Here is an 18,909-nt window from a genome sequence, read left to right as displayed (position 1 = left end):
TGCAAAGTGGTGAAGTACCCAGCACTAGAGAGTAAAATATTAGAACTGATGCGGAAGGAGGGCGGTGGACAGGAAGTCCCGCCCCTGGCCCGGAAGTCCCGCCCCTGGCCCCGCCCCCTCCTCCCTACCCCTCTCCCCTCCCCCGGTCTGGGCGGACCCTCGCTACTTTCCCGCTGTAGGGAGCCACTGACCTCCTCCTAAGGTCAGTGAGGACTCAATGTTAATACGCTGCTCTCACTATGGATGGTTTTGAGATGTCAGTTCTCCTTGAGGCTTTGGCATGTCTGTTTGGTCTCTTTCGGCTCTTCCTCTATTTTGCTTTCTCAGTGTCTGAAAGTCTCCGCTGAACCACAGGGATGAACACGAGGCAGCCTCCACCCCCTTCCACCTTCCACCCTGGCTGTCCACCCGTTTCTTCACTGCTCATAGCCTATGTAATTCAGTCAACTCAAAAAACTGTTTTTTAAAGAAATTCATCCAGCAGCCAGTCAAATGATTATGAAAGCAGTAAGTTGCAGGCAGATTTATTACAATACTTCATCAAGGGACAGAATTGCTTCTGTCTACACTCAAGGGAATGAAAATTAATATGGTAGCAAGAAAACTTTTAAACATTATTTAACAGGAATTTACAATGAGAAACTAGTTCAACTGATAGGAATGGTTAAATAACTTGTGATAAATTTGTATAGTGGAATTACTCTACAACTATTAGAAATCATGTTTTTGAAGACTAATGACAAAGGAAACACACAATAAAAATTAATAAAGATACAGAACTATTTACAATATGATCTGACTGTAATTATGTAAAATAAAATACACAGGCTACGGTAATAGTGACTACCTGGGTGCGATGACAGGTAATTTTTTCTCTTTACGTATAGTTTCTGTGTTTTTAAAAATTTTTTACAATGAATATATATTACTCTTATAATCAGAAAAATATATATACATAAGAGAAACTATTGTTCTCTAGTTTCCAATTTTAATAATAAGTCCAATTTTTAAAAGAATACCAACAAAAGCTTATCTTTCATGGAAAAAAATCACACCACCTTTAAAGATGATACATAATACAGTACAACATTTTATTATACACTATAACCCTGTGTCGGCAAGATTAGTTATGCCTGATACGATAGTGGTTTACCTTGCCTGATATGATACTGGCTTATCTATAAAACAAACATTATGATCGTCCACAACTCCAGTGTCATAGAAAGACCCCTGTCTGAAAATCAGCGAAACTTGTTTAAGGGGCATTAAAAGATAAGACCTCATTAGCCCTTTCTAGAAATCAGTAGCATGTTTCAGTGTGAAAGTTCAAAGCAAAACTACTTCAAAGCTAGTTCCATAGAAGGTGCAGCAAAAATAGAAAATAAACCTCAGCGATCACAGAAATAAATCTTCCAGTGTTATCAGACCAAATGCGAACCTAGTAAGAATTTTTAAAAACTCGATTCAAACAAATCAGGGCACTTTCTAAAGAACAGCAAGTGAAGTCACTCTTCATAGGATGAGTGATTATTTCGTTCTTATTCACTCAGGAAAGGTCACATCATTCATTGAAAGGAGTGCTCTAAAATCAAAGGGTTTCTAATCAAATTAATCATACTGTTGCTCGTAATATGCACTTTTTCCTCCTTTCCTCCTCGCCACGCAGTATAATGCATTGCACGATCGGTTTATGCTTCCTGAAGAGTCCAACATCTCATGATTCATATTTATTTTTCTGCAAACATTTAAAGCCCTCTATGTACAGACCCTTGACAAGGCCCCAGTGACACAAAGCCCTCAAGGACCCCAGGGCCTGAAAAGCGCCTTGAAAGTCACATAAAATAAAATTCTACAATTTGCTCTGCTAAGTACATCATTAACCAGATATGTAAATTAATATTAGCAGCATTTGATAGAAACACTGCTTTTAAAAGGAACGTTCTAGCGTAGGGCCCTCTGTCATGTCTCTAATATTCTACCATTTCTTTTTCAAGGGAAACTGGGTCCAACAGAGACCATTAGGCATATCATGGAAGTTTAGAGATGGTTATTTGGGACTTAACTTTTTATTTCCACATTTGTTTTACTTCAAGATAATTTAGGAACAGGCACTGATCTTGCTATTCAATTTCTATAAAAATGTTCCAGAATGGGTCCCACTTCCCATACATTTGTTACAGAATGTGTTGCAGAGATGATGGCCCCTAACCGTCTTTGATCATCCTCCAAGAAAGAACAAATCCAGGCACTATTCACATTATTCAGTATTTTACAATCACCTGTGCTCACTTCCATACCTCTGTCATACGCCACACGTTTTTTTTCTAGAAGTCAGATAAGTGAAATCCAGTCTTACGACACTGAGAAGTGCAAATGGTGAACAGCTGATGTGTGTGCATAATCATTTCAAAGTAAATGAATAGGAAAAAGGTCAGGACTACTTGTAACTTCTTTTGCCTTTCTTAGAGTAGTAAAAAATCAGAGAAAGAGAAATAATACAAGCAAAAAGTAGGAAAGCTATGAAAGCCAGTAAAGATTTGCGGGTGTGAAAAAAGCCGCATTCGGTGCACAGGGTGAATTCTTCTGGACAAAATCTCCCCAGAGTTTCAGGACCCGAGAAGCCATTGCTGTCAATCATTTTCCGATAATGTTTCATGGACGGTTTGGGCTCAAACTGATTTGCAGCATAATGATAGAAGCCAAACTTTGGAGCTGTGCGATCATTGAATGAATAAGCAAAGTATCCACAAAGATTGACACCATCCAATACGTAGGCTAGAAAAACAAAAGGACAGAATAGTTATTAAAATTTTTTGCACGCAGCACTTCACTTTTACACAGACTTGGTGCATCGGAGAAAATTTCAATACTATTTAATAAAACTAAATTAGGTTTGATCACAACAGGCTTCCTTCACGCGAGGACAAACATTGAGCTACAGTTAACGTAGAAGGTTTTACATAATTAAACCTACTATGATGTACTTGGGTTAAATCTTCATGCACAATGAAGGAGGTAAGACTGCTGTGAAGCCGTCTGAAATGGGGGACAAGAAAGTCCATGCTTTTATAGGCCCCAGCAGGTGCTAGGCATTCCCCCCTCCCCCCCCCCCCCCCCTCGCTAGGGTCTTTGACTTTTAGCTAAACTCCATTATCCTGAAGGGAAAATACTAACTCTCTCTTGGACTTTTTCAGTGTGGCAAGGAATGGATAGCAAACACTTTGCTTCCCAGGCGACAGTGGGTGTACTCGTTTGAGGGTGCCTATGGAGTACCACGCCCTCGCGTGACATACGCTTCGAGGGGCTGCTGTTTCCGGGGCTCCTTACCTTTCAGAGCTTCATTTACATAATTTTGCATGTAATACACCCTCAGCTTGTCTTGCGCTGCCTGCGGATCATCGTCTATGCCGTTGGATATTATATACATGGGGAGGTCTCCGTACTTCAACTTCAGCCAGTTGAGAATTTTGCGTAAGCCCCAGGGCACTACTGCCACCTGACTGGGGGAGTTGAGCCACGTGATGTCGGTCATTTCCTGCACCTCCAGGTAATCGTTGTATTTCATTGGATCTTCTTTTTCCCAGTCGACGAGGATGGTGGTGTAATGGCTTACGGCCAGAAAGTCGAAGGAACCCCGGATTAGCTTTTTTTCATCTTCAGTGAAATAAGGTAGAAGGAAATTGTTTCTCTGCGTGAGCCAGTCCCTCATCACACGCGGATAATCCCCAGAGCCGAAAATGGGCTCGGCCAGCCAGCCAATGTCAAATTCCAAAACTCTCTCTGCCACTTCTTTGTCCTTTTGGGAGAAAGGGCAGGCCGGCTCTATCCAGTCGGCCTGCAGAGCTATGGATATTTTCCCCTTCTGAGAGCCCCGAAAGTTTTCATCGTACACGCGCCAGGCCAACGCGTGAGCCTTCAGAAGATTGTGCCCCGCGCTGTAGGTCATGTTCCGTGTGTACGGCTCGCCCATCGTGATCCAGAACTTGACGTGGTGGCCGAGATCCTTGAAGCACAGCCGGGCGTACTCTGCAAAAGCCGAGGCGGTGTGGGGGTTCTCCCAGGCTCCGTGCTTGGCCAGGGGCCGCGGCAGCCCTTGGTGCGGGGCCGCGGGTCGCCAGAGCGCCACCACCGGGGTGATGTTGGCGCGCACGAGCTCGCTGACCACGCAGCGGTAGTAGTCGAGGACCGTGTGGTTCACCTGGGACTGGTTGCCCAGCGGCAGGATCAGGGCCCAGTCCAGGGAGAAGTGAAAATGGGAAACGTGCATCTCCTGGAGTAAGGCTATCTGGGGCCGGATGGCAGCGAAGTCCACGCAGTAGGACTTCCGCTTCTTGGTCACAACCCCGTCCACCTTAATTAGCCTCTTACTGTGGTGGACGTCCCACAGGTAAACGTTCGGGTCGGTAAACTGAGACAGAGTGGTGTCCACCTGCCAGCAGAGGAGTAAGCGTTAGCTTCACGAAATCCCACGCAACGCCTTCCGCGAAACTAACAAGCAAGAGGGGCAAAAATAGAGCCTCCCTACCCATTTCAACCATTCCTCCCAAGTCGTTAAGTTCCTGGGGAAAAAAAAAAAAAAAAAAAAACATTCCACTCTTTGATGCATATTTGTTTTACCCCTAGCTCCAACTCTTGATCATTTCAGATGACAACGTTTCTCACACACCTCTGTTCTGTGTTAAGCAAGCATGTTTGAACGATTGCATTTTAATTAAAAAAAAACTACTAATATTATGAGACTCCCAAATTTAAAAAAAAAAATGGATGAAAAGATAAAGCCTAAAACCTGAGTTAGAATCAGAAAATGCAAAATGGTATGTAAAATATTAAATCATGGGGGCACCTGGGTGGCTCAGTCGGTTAAGTGTGGGACTCCTGGTTTCGGGTCAGGTCATGATCTCACCTTTCCTGAGTTCGAGCCCCATGAGAGGCTCTGCGCTGACAGCGCAGAGCCTGCTTAGGATCCCCTGTCTCTTCTTCTCTCTCTCTGCCCATCCCCCCCTTTCTCTCTCTCAAAATAAACGTTAAAAAGTATATTTTTAAAAATTTAAAAAATTAAACTAAATTGTACTTCTTAAAATCATGTTCCAAACTGAAGTTTGCTGTAGGTAGAGACCATGCTAAAAACCAGTGACTGTTGCTTTTTATTGCCTTTAGTGTCAAAGACCGGATTTAACCAATTCAATCTGATGGTAAAAGTGACAGAGAATGTGGTAATGAGGAACGATGTTGTCATTTCCACATATCGGGCTATTTTAACATAGTTTTTAAGTTTTTCTACATTATTTTTCTGTGATGATCATGACAATAATGGTTGTCAATCATCTGATCCATAAGCCTCCAAAATGGAAATAAGTATTGAGGAAGAGCAGACGCGTTGTAAAACTGAAATCATAAAATCCTCCCTCCACGTGTAAACCATGGAGGAAAATGCAAACTGAGAGTTCATCCCAAGGAACCACTTGATGGAACCAGTTTTCTCCTCAGAAACAATCCTGTTCAAACAGGCTCCTTGGTTTGACCCTCTGTATGCAAGCTGGGGTCTAACTCCGTTTAGGGACCTCTAGCAGAAGTTTTGTTGCATTTTGCGGGCCTGAGTTGCTGTTCCTCTGGAGGGGTCAGTGCTGTGTTTATAAAGGAAAAGTAATAAAAACCCAGCGTGTCAGAGGGAAATTGCTTTCTCTGGAGAAGCGTCTCTTGTAGATCACCCACGCATGCGTGTCCCCTAGTACGGTGGGAATGCTGTGAGAAGTATTTTTCCACTGTGATGCACCCACAAATCTTGTTTCCTCAGCTTTGCAAGAGAAAATATTTGCATGCTCTTTTGAAGTGAAAGTGTTCATAGCTTGAAGGAATTCTTTGGCTTATTTTTATAGAGCTCTGAGTTGACTAAATTTATACATTTTCTACCACAATTTTTCCAAAACAGCAGGTTTTATTCAGTCCATCTGCAAATAAATATGAGAGACTAAGGTACAATTTCCGGGGGGAGGGGGGAGGCGGGGATCTGTTTCTTGAAACTACAGGACGCTTAGAAATAAGTACTTAGGCACAATTCTGTCTAACCTCTATTTGTCAACTTTTCTTAATAAAAAAATGAAAAAATTAAGGGCAGCCTTTCAGAAATGGATATAAAGTATATATTTCGTTTATCGTGGAAGAAACCTTCTCCTATTAGTGGCCAATGTTAAACAGGCTTTATGTCCCCAGCATGTGGCAGGTTCTGTACCTAGATTTACTATGAGCATTAGTGGTTGTCCAGGGACAGTGACCCTGGGAGTCACTGAAATACCAGCCAGGAGGGAAAAGATAACTTTCAATGGTTTAAAAATTACTTCTCAGGACTTTAATTCAATGTACGAAAAGTACAGAGAACAGCTTGTAAATGAAAACATAGGCACACACTCCTCAGAACTGCCCTAATTTTACTTTGTCGGTTAGGAAGTTCCCTCAGGAAGGGCCCTGCTAAAATAATGCCAAGCTCAAGGTGAAAAGCAGAAAGAACAAAACAGCAGTGGCAACCTTTTCCCACTAGAGAGCTTCTGGAGAAGTTCCCCCACCGAGGGTCTGAGAGTGAGTTGTTTTGTGTTTGGCTGGTTCGGTGTGGGAGAGACTGGGGAGCTCCAGTGGGTGGAGGAACAGAGACCCCCCCCCCCAACCACCACCACCACCACGACCCCGGAAGTGATGAGGTAAAATGGCAATGCAGCCTCAGGGGAAGGGTCCAGGCCTAATGTCTCGTTGGCATCAGATCAAATTTTAAAACAATGGCCCCCGAGGGGTAGAAAAAGCAATTGTCTCCCCATCTGCCTTCCTCCTCACTGCCATACTTGTTGCATCTGCCTAGAGTTTCTCTGCTCTCTTGAGGAAATCGGTGGTCCTCTTAAAACCTTCTCACTACTTACCGGTTCCCAAGGCAAACCCTCCCTGGGGCGGGGGGCAGAGCAGGAGGGAAGGAGTTCCCTCCAATGTGCAGTCCCTCCCAAGTTCACACTGCCTGCACAGAGATGCTGGCGGAAAACTGAAGCGGGAACTACCTGCCCTGCTATTAGACATCAGGGCGGAGCATGAGCCCTCAGTGACCAAGGGCACAGAGCCTGGCAGGGAGCGGGGCCTGGCACAAGGTCATGAGAGAGAACAAAGACCAGGGACCAACCCGTCCAGAGCACAAATACAGGGGAGGGAGGAAGGATGGGGAGCCCATCTCACCAGCCACTTCTGCACCTCCAGACCCTATTTGAAGCCCACTGTGGTTCCCACCTGCAGGAGAGAAATTAGGAAAAGGAGGTAGGAGCAGAGGCTGAAGGAGGAGAGAGAAGGAGGGCGGAAAACCCCAAACCCAACAGGGCAGAGCTACGCTCAGACATCCTGGCTAATACATGTCCCTCAGTCGCCTTTTAAATGTAAGAAGGGATTTAAGACTGAGACTTAAAACTAAGTTTTTTCTTAAATGTTTGTTTATTTTGGGGGGAGGGGGCATGCACAATCAGGGGAGGGGCAGAGAGAGAGAGGGAGACACAGAAACCGAAGCAGGTTCCAGACTCTGAGCTGTCAGCACAGAGACTGACACGGGGCTTGAACCCGTGAGATCATGACCTGAGCCGAAGTTGGAAACTTAACTGACTGAGCCACCCAGGTGCCTTAAAACTAAGTCTTTTAAACGGAGGTCTTCAAAAGACCTAAGAATAATACAACCCAGCAAAAAATGTATGAAGGAATGTGTTATTTATTTCCTTATAGAGGACTGCCATTTGATGTTTACAAGAAAACAGCAACCCAGCTCAACTAAAAGACCCTCCCTCAGATCCAACCATTCTTCCAAATACTTGTTTTGAACTGAAGGGTAACAGAATATGCCACCCCAAAATGTGACCGTAGTTCAGGGCCTGCCACCCCAAAATATGCCCCTCTGGTATACTATTTTGAGCTGTAGGCACTCAAATAATAACATGCAGGGAAAGGCTTTCTCTGAACTCCCCTTACCTGCCTAAAGACAGATGCTCCAGAAGGAACTCTGTTCTCATCAATCCCTCCCAGCAGTTTCATCACCCAGGGAAGATCGAGACACGTCACAGGAGGCCAGAGGCCACCACAAGACCCAGACTTTGTCAGAAACTCTTGTGGCTCCCATCTATCCTTCTAAGGGCCCATCCATCTTTCCTAAAAATCGCTTATTCTTCCCTAAGAGACATATATCCTACCTCTGCTTCCAGCTTTTTCTATTAAGCTGGTACTTAAACCTGAATTCTAAGTCACTTCAAGGACTTAACACATTTTTGTCTGAGTATCTCTCATGTATATATCAGGTACACATGTTAATATACTCCTGCTTGTGTTTCTCTTTTTAGTCTGTTTTTAATTTTCCCTATAATTAAAGAACTCAGAAGGGTAGAGGGAAAGTGATTTTCCTCTCCTACTGCACCAGTGAGTTGGCTAGAAGCATCCGACAGCATGCTAAGTGCCAAATGCCTTTGCTTGTCTATGGATACCACACTTTGTCTTTGTCTCTTATTTTAATATTTATTTATTTTGAGAGAGAGGGAGTGTGTGTGTGTGTGCAGGTGGTGGAAGGTCAGAGAGAGAGAGAGAGAGAGAGAGTTCCAAGCAGGCTCGTGCTGTCAGCATGGAGCCCAACACAGGCTTGAACTCACGAACTGTGAGATCATGACCTGAGTGATCACGACCTGAACCAAAATCAAGATTCGGATGCTTAACCAGCTGAGCGGCCCAGGCGCCCATGTCTCTGTCTTGATTTCTATTTTCACACTCAGACTTTTCAACAACACCCCACCAGCACCTGCTCACTTAACACCATGCTCCATGCACTCTATTATATTATTTGTACATCAATCATTTTCCCTCAGTAGACCTCTATGAGGTTTTTTGTTTGTTTGTTTTTTTGTTTTTTTTTTGGTTTTGAGACAGGGTGCAAATAAGCGAGGGCAGAGAGAGAGGGAGAGAGAGAGAATCCCATGAGGTGCAGAGAGAGAGGAGGAGATGGGCTCACCCGAAGCAGGGCTTGTGTTCACCTGAAGCGGGGCTCAAGCTTACCCTACACGGGACTCTAAATCACGAGCTCTGAGATCATGACCTGAAGCGAAGTCAGATGCTTAACCAACTGAGCCACCCAGGTGCCCAGCAGTAGACCTCTTTGAAATCAGGGGTCAATCTTACCCATGTCAGTGTGCACTCCCCTCAACGGAGCATCCCCGGCAATGAACACAGGGCTTTGTGCATGCTAAGCATCCAATAAGTGCCTCCTAAAATAGTCCATCAAGCTCCAGAAAACAAATTCCTTTAAAATTGGGAAGTTAAAAATATACTGAGGATTAACTAAATAGTAAGTGCTCAATAAATATTGGTTGACCATTTTGAAGAAATTCCTTACCCTTTCGATAACTAGTTCTAGAAATGAAACTTCAAGCAGTGAACCATTGGAGCAAGAGTTTTCACCGCTTGAGATGCTTCTGCAACAGGGTGCAGCTAAGCCCCGGCAGGGCTCTGCCTAATGTTCCTGCCTCAGACTCAGCAGCTCCACTGAGATCTCAGAAAATTTGAAGTTGTTTGTCCTATCTTGTTTATGGAAGAACTCAACTGCTTTAAAAAGCATCCAAAACCACTGTATTAAAAGGGAGTATTTTTATCTTTTTACTATCTTTTCAGATATTAAATATTCATATATTTTAAATCTGTTCCTCCTTTGGGACTGATTTAAAGTGCAAGATGAAGCTAGGAAGATTTGTGGAGAGAAGGGTGCAATGTTCCAAATTGTGCCCTTAATGTTCTCATTAAGGAATCACGTCTGGCCCAAAGAATGGACAATGTGTCATGACAACCTAATAAGGAAGCACTACTTACTAGCGATAGGGCTTGGTGAGACTGCTGATTGGTTTTGTCAGCTGACTTACTTGAATGTAGTTGTCAACAATTCCCCAAGCAAAGTCACAGGGAAATGTCCCTTCTAGAGGTTGATTTTCAGGTAAAGGAGGGAAGCCATTTTTCTCTATCAGCTTTTGGTAGAACAAGGCTGAAGATTTCGGCCACAGTTTCTTATCCTGGCTTAGAAAGTCAACATAGAAGAGTCCACGCCTGATGCTGTAACCTCTGTGCCATTCGAAGCCATCCATAAGGGACCAGGCCGTGTACCCAATGACGTCCACCCCATCCAGCCTAATGGCTGCAAAGAGAAGAGAGGACAAGAACAATGTGACCCCTAGCCAGGCACTGGCCTCATGTGTCAAGAGCATTTGAGGGGTTTACTACTTACGGAAATAAGTTGCATATAATGGTCACTGTTTGGTAAACCAATGACCTTTCTTACTAATAAAAGGCTGTCACACTTGGGTAATTCTACAAACAAATGTCTTCACCAACATGCTTATCTCCAGTATGTTTTCACTTGGAATATTTTTATTTCCAGTAGGTGTTCTTTGGGCCTGAGATGATGGTCTTGCTCCATTTTCTATCCTAGCATTGTGCTTGCCACAATAAGTGAACACAATCTTTAAAAGAATAAACTACTTAATATTTTCTTCAGAAAGGGTTGATATTCTTTTTTCTTTAAAAATTGTTTTATTCAGTGCAAATAATAAGAACCCAAAAACACGTACAGAGGTCTAGATGTCCTGGGATTCACTTAATCCTTAATATAATCTAAAATTCTAGAGTACTAACTCTGAAAGTCAAGTGTTTTCACACATTATAACCCAGTTTCTCATTTTCAAAATGAGTTTAAAAATGAGTTTAAGTTCCTCAAGTCCCCAAATGAGAAAGGTGTTACATAAGTGCATTTCTACTATTGCCAAAATGAATTTCTTCATTACAATTAAAATCTATAAATTCACATAGTTTATTACAGATCATCTGAAAGATTTTCCTGTTGCTTTCAACGAGAAATTAGAATTTTATCCCCAATCCTACCTTTTAATGTTTCCATTACGAATTTTTTGAGGTAATACATATATTTGGCGTCGTCTCTCTTGGTGGTCCCTGAGACAAACCAGCCATTTTCCACAATAAATATTTGAGGGTGGTTATATTCAAGGTCAATCCAAGAAAGGAGTTGCCTCAGGCTGGGAGATTCTAACTGGCGGAACTTCATGTGGGGGTCCAATAGTTGAAAACTCAAGGTTGGTCCAAAAGAAAGAGCAAAAAAGTCAGCTGTTCCCTTAATGAACTTTTTCTCAGCTTCAGTAAAATCAGGCAGAAGACGTGAAAGATTATTCTTCATGCTCTCAGGATAGTCGCCATCAATAAATATGGGTTTGGCAAACCAGCCTAGTACAAAGTCAAGAGACTTTTGACATTCTTTGATGCTGTGGTCGGTCATTCTTCGAGGACTGATCCAGTGGGAGCTTAGGGCGATGGAGACCTGGCCTCCCTGACTTGGACGGAAAGAAGTATTGTAGAGATGCCAGATTTTGGCATGAGCCTATAAAAGAAAAGCCACGGTGAATTTATCTCTGATTGCGAGAAGAAATATGTAATACATTTCTGAATCCTCAACTCTATTGGTGTCTGTTTCACATCAAGCCTAACTTAATGAATCACAATGTAAAATCACAATGTAAAAGTCACCTGGAAACAATAAGTTATTTCAGGGGTAGGTCAGCCCACAGTGAGCTGCTACCACGACTGGAATTATTTCTATTGTTTTTCAGTAGCCAGTGGAAAATGCGAATTTCTTGTCTTGAAGTCATTATTCATACTTTGAGAAGTTAATGAAATAAGAATTTGTTATAATATCTTACTACTTAATTGACTTTGGATTATGTAACTTTTAATTAATAGGCTTCGTGAAAAGAACCAATCCTGCATTATGATCACACCAGGAATTTCTAAATAGGATTATATATTTTTTATCCTAAGAGACTGGGAGTTTTCGAGGTGACTCAAGTTGTTGGAGTCAATTTGATATTTTGTATTCATCTCTGACAGCTAAAATTCTAACACATGTCCCTTTATTCTTAATTTTTATTCTTCCCTAAGAAGAATCAGCACAATAAAGTAAAGGGCCAACTCCAATATCTAGCCTCGGCCCACCCTCTGGAACTCTGAGACAGTGTTGGTTCGCACAGGACCCAGAAGTGTGAGGGTACGAGCCAAGAGCAAGAATCACCCAAACTTGGCTTTGAGGAGATCAGCTGTCCATAGTTAGTCAGCACTCAGCTGGGAGTTTCCTACAGCAATGAAATGGGCTTTGCTTAAGATTAACTTTATACTCCCATAAAATCTTGCTGACTTCTGATATCTCATTTTCGCTTGTTTTCTTTGTATTTATGAATACCAGTGAGGATTACGGGGTTTTTCCTCCCTCATTTGAATTTTCTCTTCACTTTTGAATTCCTTGATTTACTCTCCATATTTTTCTACAAACACAAGGGCTGTTTATTGGCCTTTTACTCCCCTAATATATCCTCCTTGAAAACCTCATTCCAGTTCTCTGTTTGACTCATATTCTCCAAAATGATCATGCCAATTTCATCCCGCTCCCTGGGCCTGAAGAAGCTCTTTCAGTATGCCAAATATGCTCTTCATTTTCCCTAAATATTCTTCTCATGGTTCATTTCAGTGCAGGTGTCCAAGAATGATCTTATCACTGTTCTTATGAGTTCAGCCAAATATTTCAGTGGAATAAAATAGTTTATGTCTAACTTTCATTTTTAGTTTCTTAGTAAATATCTACTATGTTTCATTCCACTGAATATATTTTTTCATGACCTGAAGCATCTACCCATATGCTACGAAGGAAAGGGAGAATAAAAGATTGATCAGAAGAATAGTAGCATTCACCCATGTGGTTCGGCGGGGGGGCTCAGTCGTGCTACGCTGCTGGTCTTGTGGTGTCCCCCACCTTTATCTTCCTCCCCTCCACCACCCGATATCTCTCTTCCCCATTGTCAAGACATCTCGTCATGTCGCTTAACAGTTAAATAGAAAAGAAAAGGAACATCTCAGGCTAGTCCTCAGAATGTCAGATCAGGGCACTTTCTTAACTTGGCCCAACTGAGGCCCACAGGCACTCGTGTTCTAAGTCTAACAGACACACCTCGACAGACCAGCTGCTGTGATAGAAATAAGAGGCCAGGCAAGAGTGAGAGCAACCCAAGAACTTCCTAATCTGGGTCAGTTTTGCAGGTAGCAGAAGTAGGAGTCCTACCATAGAATAGCCTACACTAACGGACCACTCCTCTAACCTTGGATATTTTGACATGGTGCAGAGGAAGTCTGGCTAGGAAACCAATGCCCTGGGCCACACAGAAATGTACACGTGGTCTCTAATGTCAGATAAACTTCCTGCCCTGTCACATTTTTGGGTGCCTTTAATCACACTACCTAACCTGGCAGGTGAGACTAACTTCCTTGTGTCTTTCACAGAGATGTTATGACAATTAAATAATTTACATAAAACACCTAACACAGAGTCTGCATTCAATAAGGTCTCCATGAATGCTTACTCCTTCTCTCCTTAAAGGATGAACAGAAAAAAAAAAAAAAAAAAAGGAAAGCATAGCAGGTCCAGGGAATATCACCTCCTAAGGAATTCAGCCCAAGAGCACCCAAGTGAGGTACTGATGCCACCTGGGGTTTGGATTAGAAGAGGCTTAGGGCTTAGGTTGGGATCCCATCTCCCCCTTCCATTACCAGTGTGAGCCTCAGGTACTTCTCAGTATCAATGGGGACAGCATCTATTCTCCTGCAAGGGCACGATGGGGATCATGTGATATGATGCAAGTAAAAATGTCTACTAAGTAGTTTATTATTTTATAGAAGTATATATTTGCAGCATTGGGAAGTTGATGGTTAATTTTATGTGTCAATTTGACTGGACTTAGGGCCCCCCAGATAGCTGGTAAAATGCTTGTCAAGGGTTTAGCTAAACTATGCCATGGTAATGCTGCCTCAGCAGCCATTTTGTTTGGCCATGCAGCCTTGAAGGACCTTGACCTGACATCAGCCCCTCCTGCAAGTGCATGCCCTAGACAGCAGCCTGCAGGGTCACAGTCAAATTTAAGGTCCTGACATGACCTCCCTAACCGCCCTTGTGATCCAGAATCGCCCCTTGCTCCCAGCCCCTGTATGCCTTATGGGCCCTTTAGATAGACCACCATGGAGCTTACTAAAATCCTCTTTCTGGTTTGAATTGACCAATCTGGCCCTTGCCTAAGAACCCTAATCAAGCCATGTATTTGGGTTCTGCCTCTCTCTTTGTCTGTACTCTGCCTTGACCTCCCCATGTGGCCCCTTAAGGCCGAGTACTTCCTCCAGGACCTGTGAGTAACAGACTTCTCTATTTCAAGTTCTCTTGTGCTCTGTTGTTGAACTGGGGCTCACCATACAGCACTATGCTCCACTTAACAAATGTTAATTTAACAAAACCATAACAACATTATTTCTGGGTGTGTCTATGAGGGTATTTCTGGAAGAGATTAGCATTTGAATAGGAAGGCTGAGTAAAGGAGACCACCCTCACCAATGTGGACTGCCATCAACCCATGCATTGAGGGGCTGAAGAGAACCAAAAAGGGAAGGAAGGGTGAACTGTTTTTCTGGAGATTGCAAACAAATATAGAAAGCATCTTGGATGTCACTTGTCTTAACCACTCACTCTACTCCCCAAACCCCTACTTGATCTGTTATTTGACTGCTGTCCACCACAGCCCAACTTGGTGGTCATCCCACTCATGGAGGCCCCCCCACCCTCACCCCCACCCAACCTGCCACACTGGGCTGCATGTCCCTCCTCTGGGTGCTCTCTGAGTCTCTGGCATACCTCTCTTGCATCTACTGCAGGTAATGATGCCTTCCTCCCCAGACTGAGCTCCCTGGCTTCCCTCATCCCCTTCCATTGCCTGTTAAACTGAACTGAACCCTGCTTCATTCACCTTCATTCCATTTTCTGATGGTAGATTTGAGTAGTCGACTACTATAAGGCAAGGTGTGGGACGGTCACTACTTAAGGTGTGGCAACAACTAAGGACGATTAAGAGGGACACATGGTTATGTTTGGTTTTGCATTGCTTTCTAATTATTCCAGGTACGTTAATCTTACAAACTTGTTATTTTAAGATTGACATTTAATAAAGCTATTGACATAGACTCAGGGAAGTAATTAAGGGTGTATGTAAGAATGTTTATCTATGAACTATTTCCAATAGTGAAATATTGAAACAATTGAAATGTCCAATATTCAAATACATTCACACCCATACGTGCATTTTTTAACACATTATGGTATGACGAAAGATATACTACTATTCAGACATTATAAACAATGCGGAAGAACGTCCATTTACATGTTAAAACTGTTTCTAAAATACTAACTGAACAGAAAAGTGGGCTACAAAGTAGTAAGTAGAGTTTAACAGAATTTTTTATTAAAGGAAAACACATACAAATCTGAAATGATTTATAAGTTGTTAAAAGAGCTTTTGTAGCAGGATTGTGGGTGGTATAATTCTCTTCAATTTGCTTATCTATATTTTTTCATTTCCTACCATACACATGTATTGCTTTAGAGTTTTGTTTTGTTTTTTACTTAAAATTTAAAAATGAAAAATAGCTCATAGGAGCTGGATGGCTGGCCCTGCTGAACTGCCCATGATAGTAATTTGAAAGCTGTGATCTAAATAACCCCTGCCTAATTTTTCTTTGTTGTGCCTTATGGTCTCTGCCTCAAGTCCTGAATCCCAGGTGCATGGAACCCTCCACGAAGGTCTGAAATCGCTAGGCTCCCATGCCTTCATGGGTGCATCTCTCTCAAGTTTTCCTTTCCCCAGTCCCTCCAGTTCCACCCCGCTTCAAAACTCAGCTCAGACATCACCCTTCTGGGAAGTCTTCCCTGACATCTTCCCTCTCTCTGCCCTGAAGTGTCCACTCCATGTGTCTCCACAGCCGCCCTCTATTAAAAGACCTTCACCATATTGGGTTGCATTCATTCAAGTGTCTAGATTGTAGGTGTTTCCAAGTCTTTGACTAGGTCTTTTATGTGTCTATTCCCAGATTCTAGCAAAGTGTCTGGGGCAGAATACGTATAACAAACAGATATGGAGGAATGAAGGCTGGCAGTGAAAACCAGACCAAAGAGTGTCGACACAAGCAAACATTTTTCTGAGCCAGAACAGGAAAACTCTCATCACATACCCTGGTTGTATTTTATTTCTGAGACCTTGAAAGACAGAAAACTTTCAGGTGCACACCATCACAAAAATAAATTAGAATGGATTTGGCATAGTAGGCTCTTAAGAATAATACTGCATAGTCCCAAGATGTGCTAATGATCTAATGTGGGGCATATGACACGGTGTATAATGTCCTCTCCACTTCCTTCCTAGCCTCATTGTTGATTTTGCAATCTACGTTCTGAAAAATCTAAGAAAAAAATTAATCTTATATTTCTTTCTGCCAATCAGCTAGTATCACCACATTTTAGAAGTCAACTGAAATATTCTGAATTCCATAAACACATATAAACATTTTCTCTCTGGTTAAATGACTCCTTGTCATTTACCTATTTGTACCCTTCACAGAGCTCAATGAAAACTTTCACACAAACTGGGTATTTAAAAAATAGTGAGGGACAGGAAACATGGGAGATGAACCCCACGTCCACTCCAGCATTCTACCACGGTTCGGTTTCCAGACTTGGATGAGGGAAATGAAGCCCAAGCAACACACAGCAGCACTGCTGAGCTGAGAAGGCAGAGCTCAGTGATACGGGCTGCTGAAGATCCACATGTCGAAGAGAAGGGCACAGAGGGAGGGCCCAGATTTCTGCATGAGGATTTCCCGGCAGTCCTTGGCTATGAAGAAGACGAGATTCTGCAGGGCTTCTCAAAGAGCAGATGCCACAGGTCTGAGAGCTGAATACAAAAGGCTGTACCTAGAGAGCCACAATAGAGAAACATGGCTGAATACTTCAGACATTCAACCGAAATCCATAAAGGTCATACGTGAGGAATAAGGACAAAACTAAGACACACCAGCTCTAACAAAGACTACATCCAAGCCTAGTGGGTTCAAGAGAATCCTTGGTAAAGTAATTGCCTGGCAGAGCAAAATGTCACACCCTTTAAAGGAAGTGGCATAAGCCAGACTTCCTATCATGTGTTATTTATATTGTCCAGGCATAATAAAAAAAAATTACTAGACATTGAAAAAGCAAGAAAATAAAAATCTTAATTAAAAAAAAATCAAAAGGACAGAAACCAAAGCCAAGATGACCCAAAAGAATTTTAAGATAGCTATTACAAGTATGTTCGAAGATTTCAAGAAAAAGATAGATATAAAAAGTGAATGATGTGGAATAACAGCATATAACAACAGAGAAACGGAAACTCAAAGAAAGCATGACAATTTTAGAACTGAAAAGTAAAATATATAAAGTGAAAATTTTATCAAAGGGGATTAATAATATTAATTCTACATAGGCTATATAATTAGGGTGAATAATCTCTATTTTAAAATTTTTTCATGTTTCTTTATTTTTGAGAGAGAGAGAGACAGAGTGCGAGCAGAGAGAGAAGGAGACACAGAATCTGAAGCAGACTCCAGGCTCTGAGTGTCAGCACAGAGCTCAGAGCAGGGCTCGAACTCATGAACTGTGAGATCATGACCTGAGCCAAAGTTGGATGCTTAACCGACTAAGCCACCCAGGTGCCCCAGGATGAATAATCTTTAAAGAAACCACAAAAATATATTAAATGTTTACCTTAAAAGCCAGTAGGATAACAAAAATGAAATACTAAAAAATATTTGATTCACCTAGAAGAATGCTTAAAGAAAAATACAAACAAAAACCAATGAAATAAATAGAAAGCAAACAGCAAAATGGTAAACACAAACCCAATCGTATCAATAATTACTCAAATGAAAATAGACTAAACGCTCCAAATAAAAGACAGATAGTGTCTGCTGCTGACAGCACAGAGTCTGCTTAGGATTCTCTCTCTCTCTCTCTCTCTCACTCTCTCTCTGCCCCTCCCCACTCAAGCTCATGTGCATGTGCCCTCTCTCTTTCTCTCTCTCAAAATAAATAAATAAACTTAAAAAAAAAACACAAACTCTAACCCCAGGTAATTTCACTAGTGAGTTCTATCAAAGACTTAAGGAAAAAATATACCAATTCCACAAAAATTCATTTAGAAAATAGAAGAGAGGTCGTTCTCAATTCAACTTGTGAAGTTAGTACAACAGTGATGTAAAAATCTGCCAAAAAATTTAAGAAACGAAAATTAGAAACCAAACATCCCTGGAATAGATATGCAAAAAGTAACTGGAGGTCAAACACAACAATATTTTTTAAAATGTACCAAAAGAGGGGTGCCTGGGTGGCTCAGTTAGTTGAACACCCAATGTTGGCTCAGGTCATGATCTCACGGCTCATGAGTTCAAGCCACATGTGGGGCTCTGTGCTGACAGCACGGCCTGCTTCAGATTCTGTGTCTCCCTCTCTTTGCCCCTCCCCTGTTCATACTCTGTCTCTCTCTCTGTCCCTCTCTCAAATAAATAAACATTAAAAAAAAAGTTTTTTTTAATGTACCAAAAGAGAAATGGCATGGCATTACTAATATGAGACAAAATATAGTTTAAGTCAAAAATTGTTACAAGAGACTTGGGGCGCCTGGGTTGCTCAGCTGGTTAAGCGTCTGATTTCAGCTCAGGTCATGATCTTGCAGTTTGTGGGTTCGAGCCCCGCGTCAAGCTCTGTGCTGACAGCTCGGAGCCTGGAGGCTGCTCCGGATTCTGTTTCCCTTTCTCTCTGCACCTGCACACCCCCCCCCCACGCGCTCACACACCCCGTCTCTCTCAAAAATAAATAAACATTTAAAAAAATTAAAATAAATAAATAAATAAATAAATAAATAAATAAATTGCTACAAGAGACAAAGAAGAACATTACATATGGGT

At 42.2% G+C, this 18,909-nt stretch overlaps 1 protein-coding gene across 1 annotated transcript in view; it reads right to left on the bottom strand.

Annotated features, from left to right (window-relative positions):
* Positions 1 to 1,004: 1,004 nt before the first annotated feature.
* The window catches only part of KL (klotho), a 47,623-nt gene continuing 29,718 nt past the window's right edge, over positions 1,005 to 18,909 (bottom strand). The window contains exons 2-5 of the mRNA XM_047075598.1: positions 10,921 to 11,431; positions 9,909 to 10,177; positions 3,328 to 4,429; positions 1,005 to 2,775 (exon numbers count right to left, since the gene is read on the bottom strand). Of these exons, the coding sequence (XP_046931554.1) occupies positions 2,438 to 2,775; positions 3,328 to 4,429; positions 9,909 to 10,177; positions 10,921 to 11,431 (2,220 nt within the window). The 3' untranslated portion in view covers positions 1,005 to 2,437. The remainder of the gene's footprint in view (positions 2,776 to 3,327; positions 4,430 to 9,908; positions 10,178 to 10,920; positions 11,432 to 18,909) is intronic.

The sequence above is a fragment of the Lynx rufus genome, unplaced genomic scaffold (genome assembly GCF_022079265.1).
Source record: "Lynx rufus isolate CCGP_SWC_20201006 ecotype Redwood Valley unplaced genomic scaffold, mLynRuf1.p SCAF_1, whole genome shotgun sequence".
In the NCBI taxonomy this organism is placed as follows: Eukaryota; Metazoa; Chordata; class Mammalia; order Carnivora; family Felidae; genus Lynx; species Lynx rufus.
The sequence above is the reverse complement of the archived record's forward strand: the minus strand, read 5'-3'. Positions and strand labels throughout refer to the sequence as shown.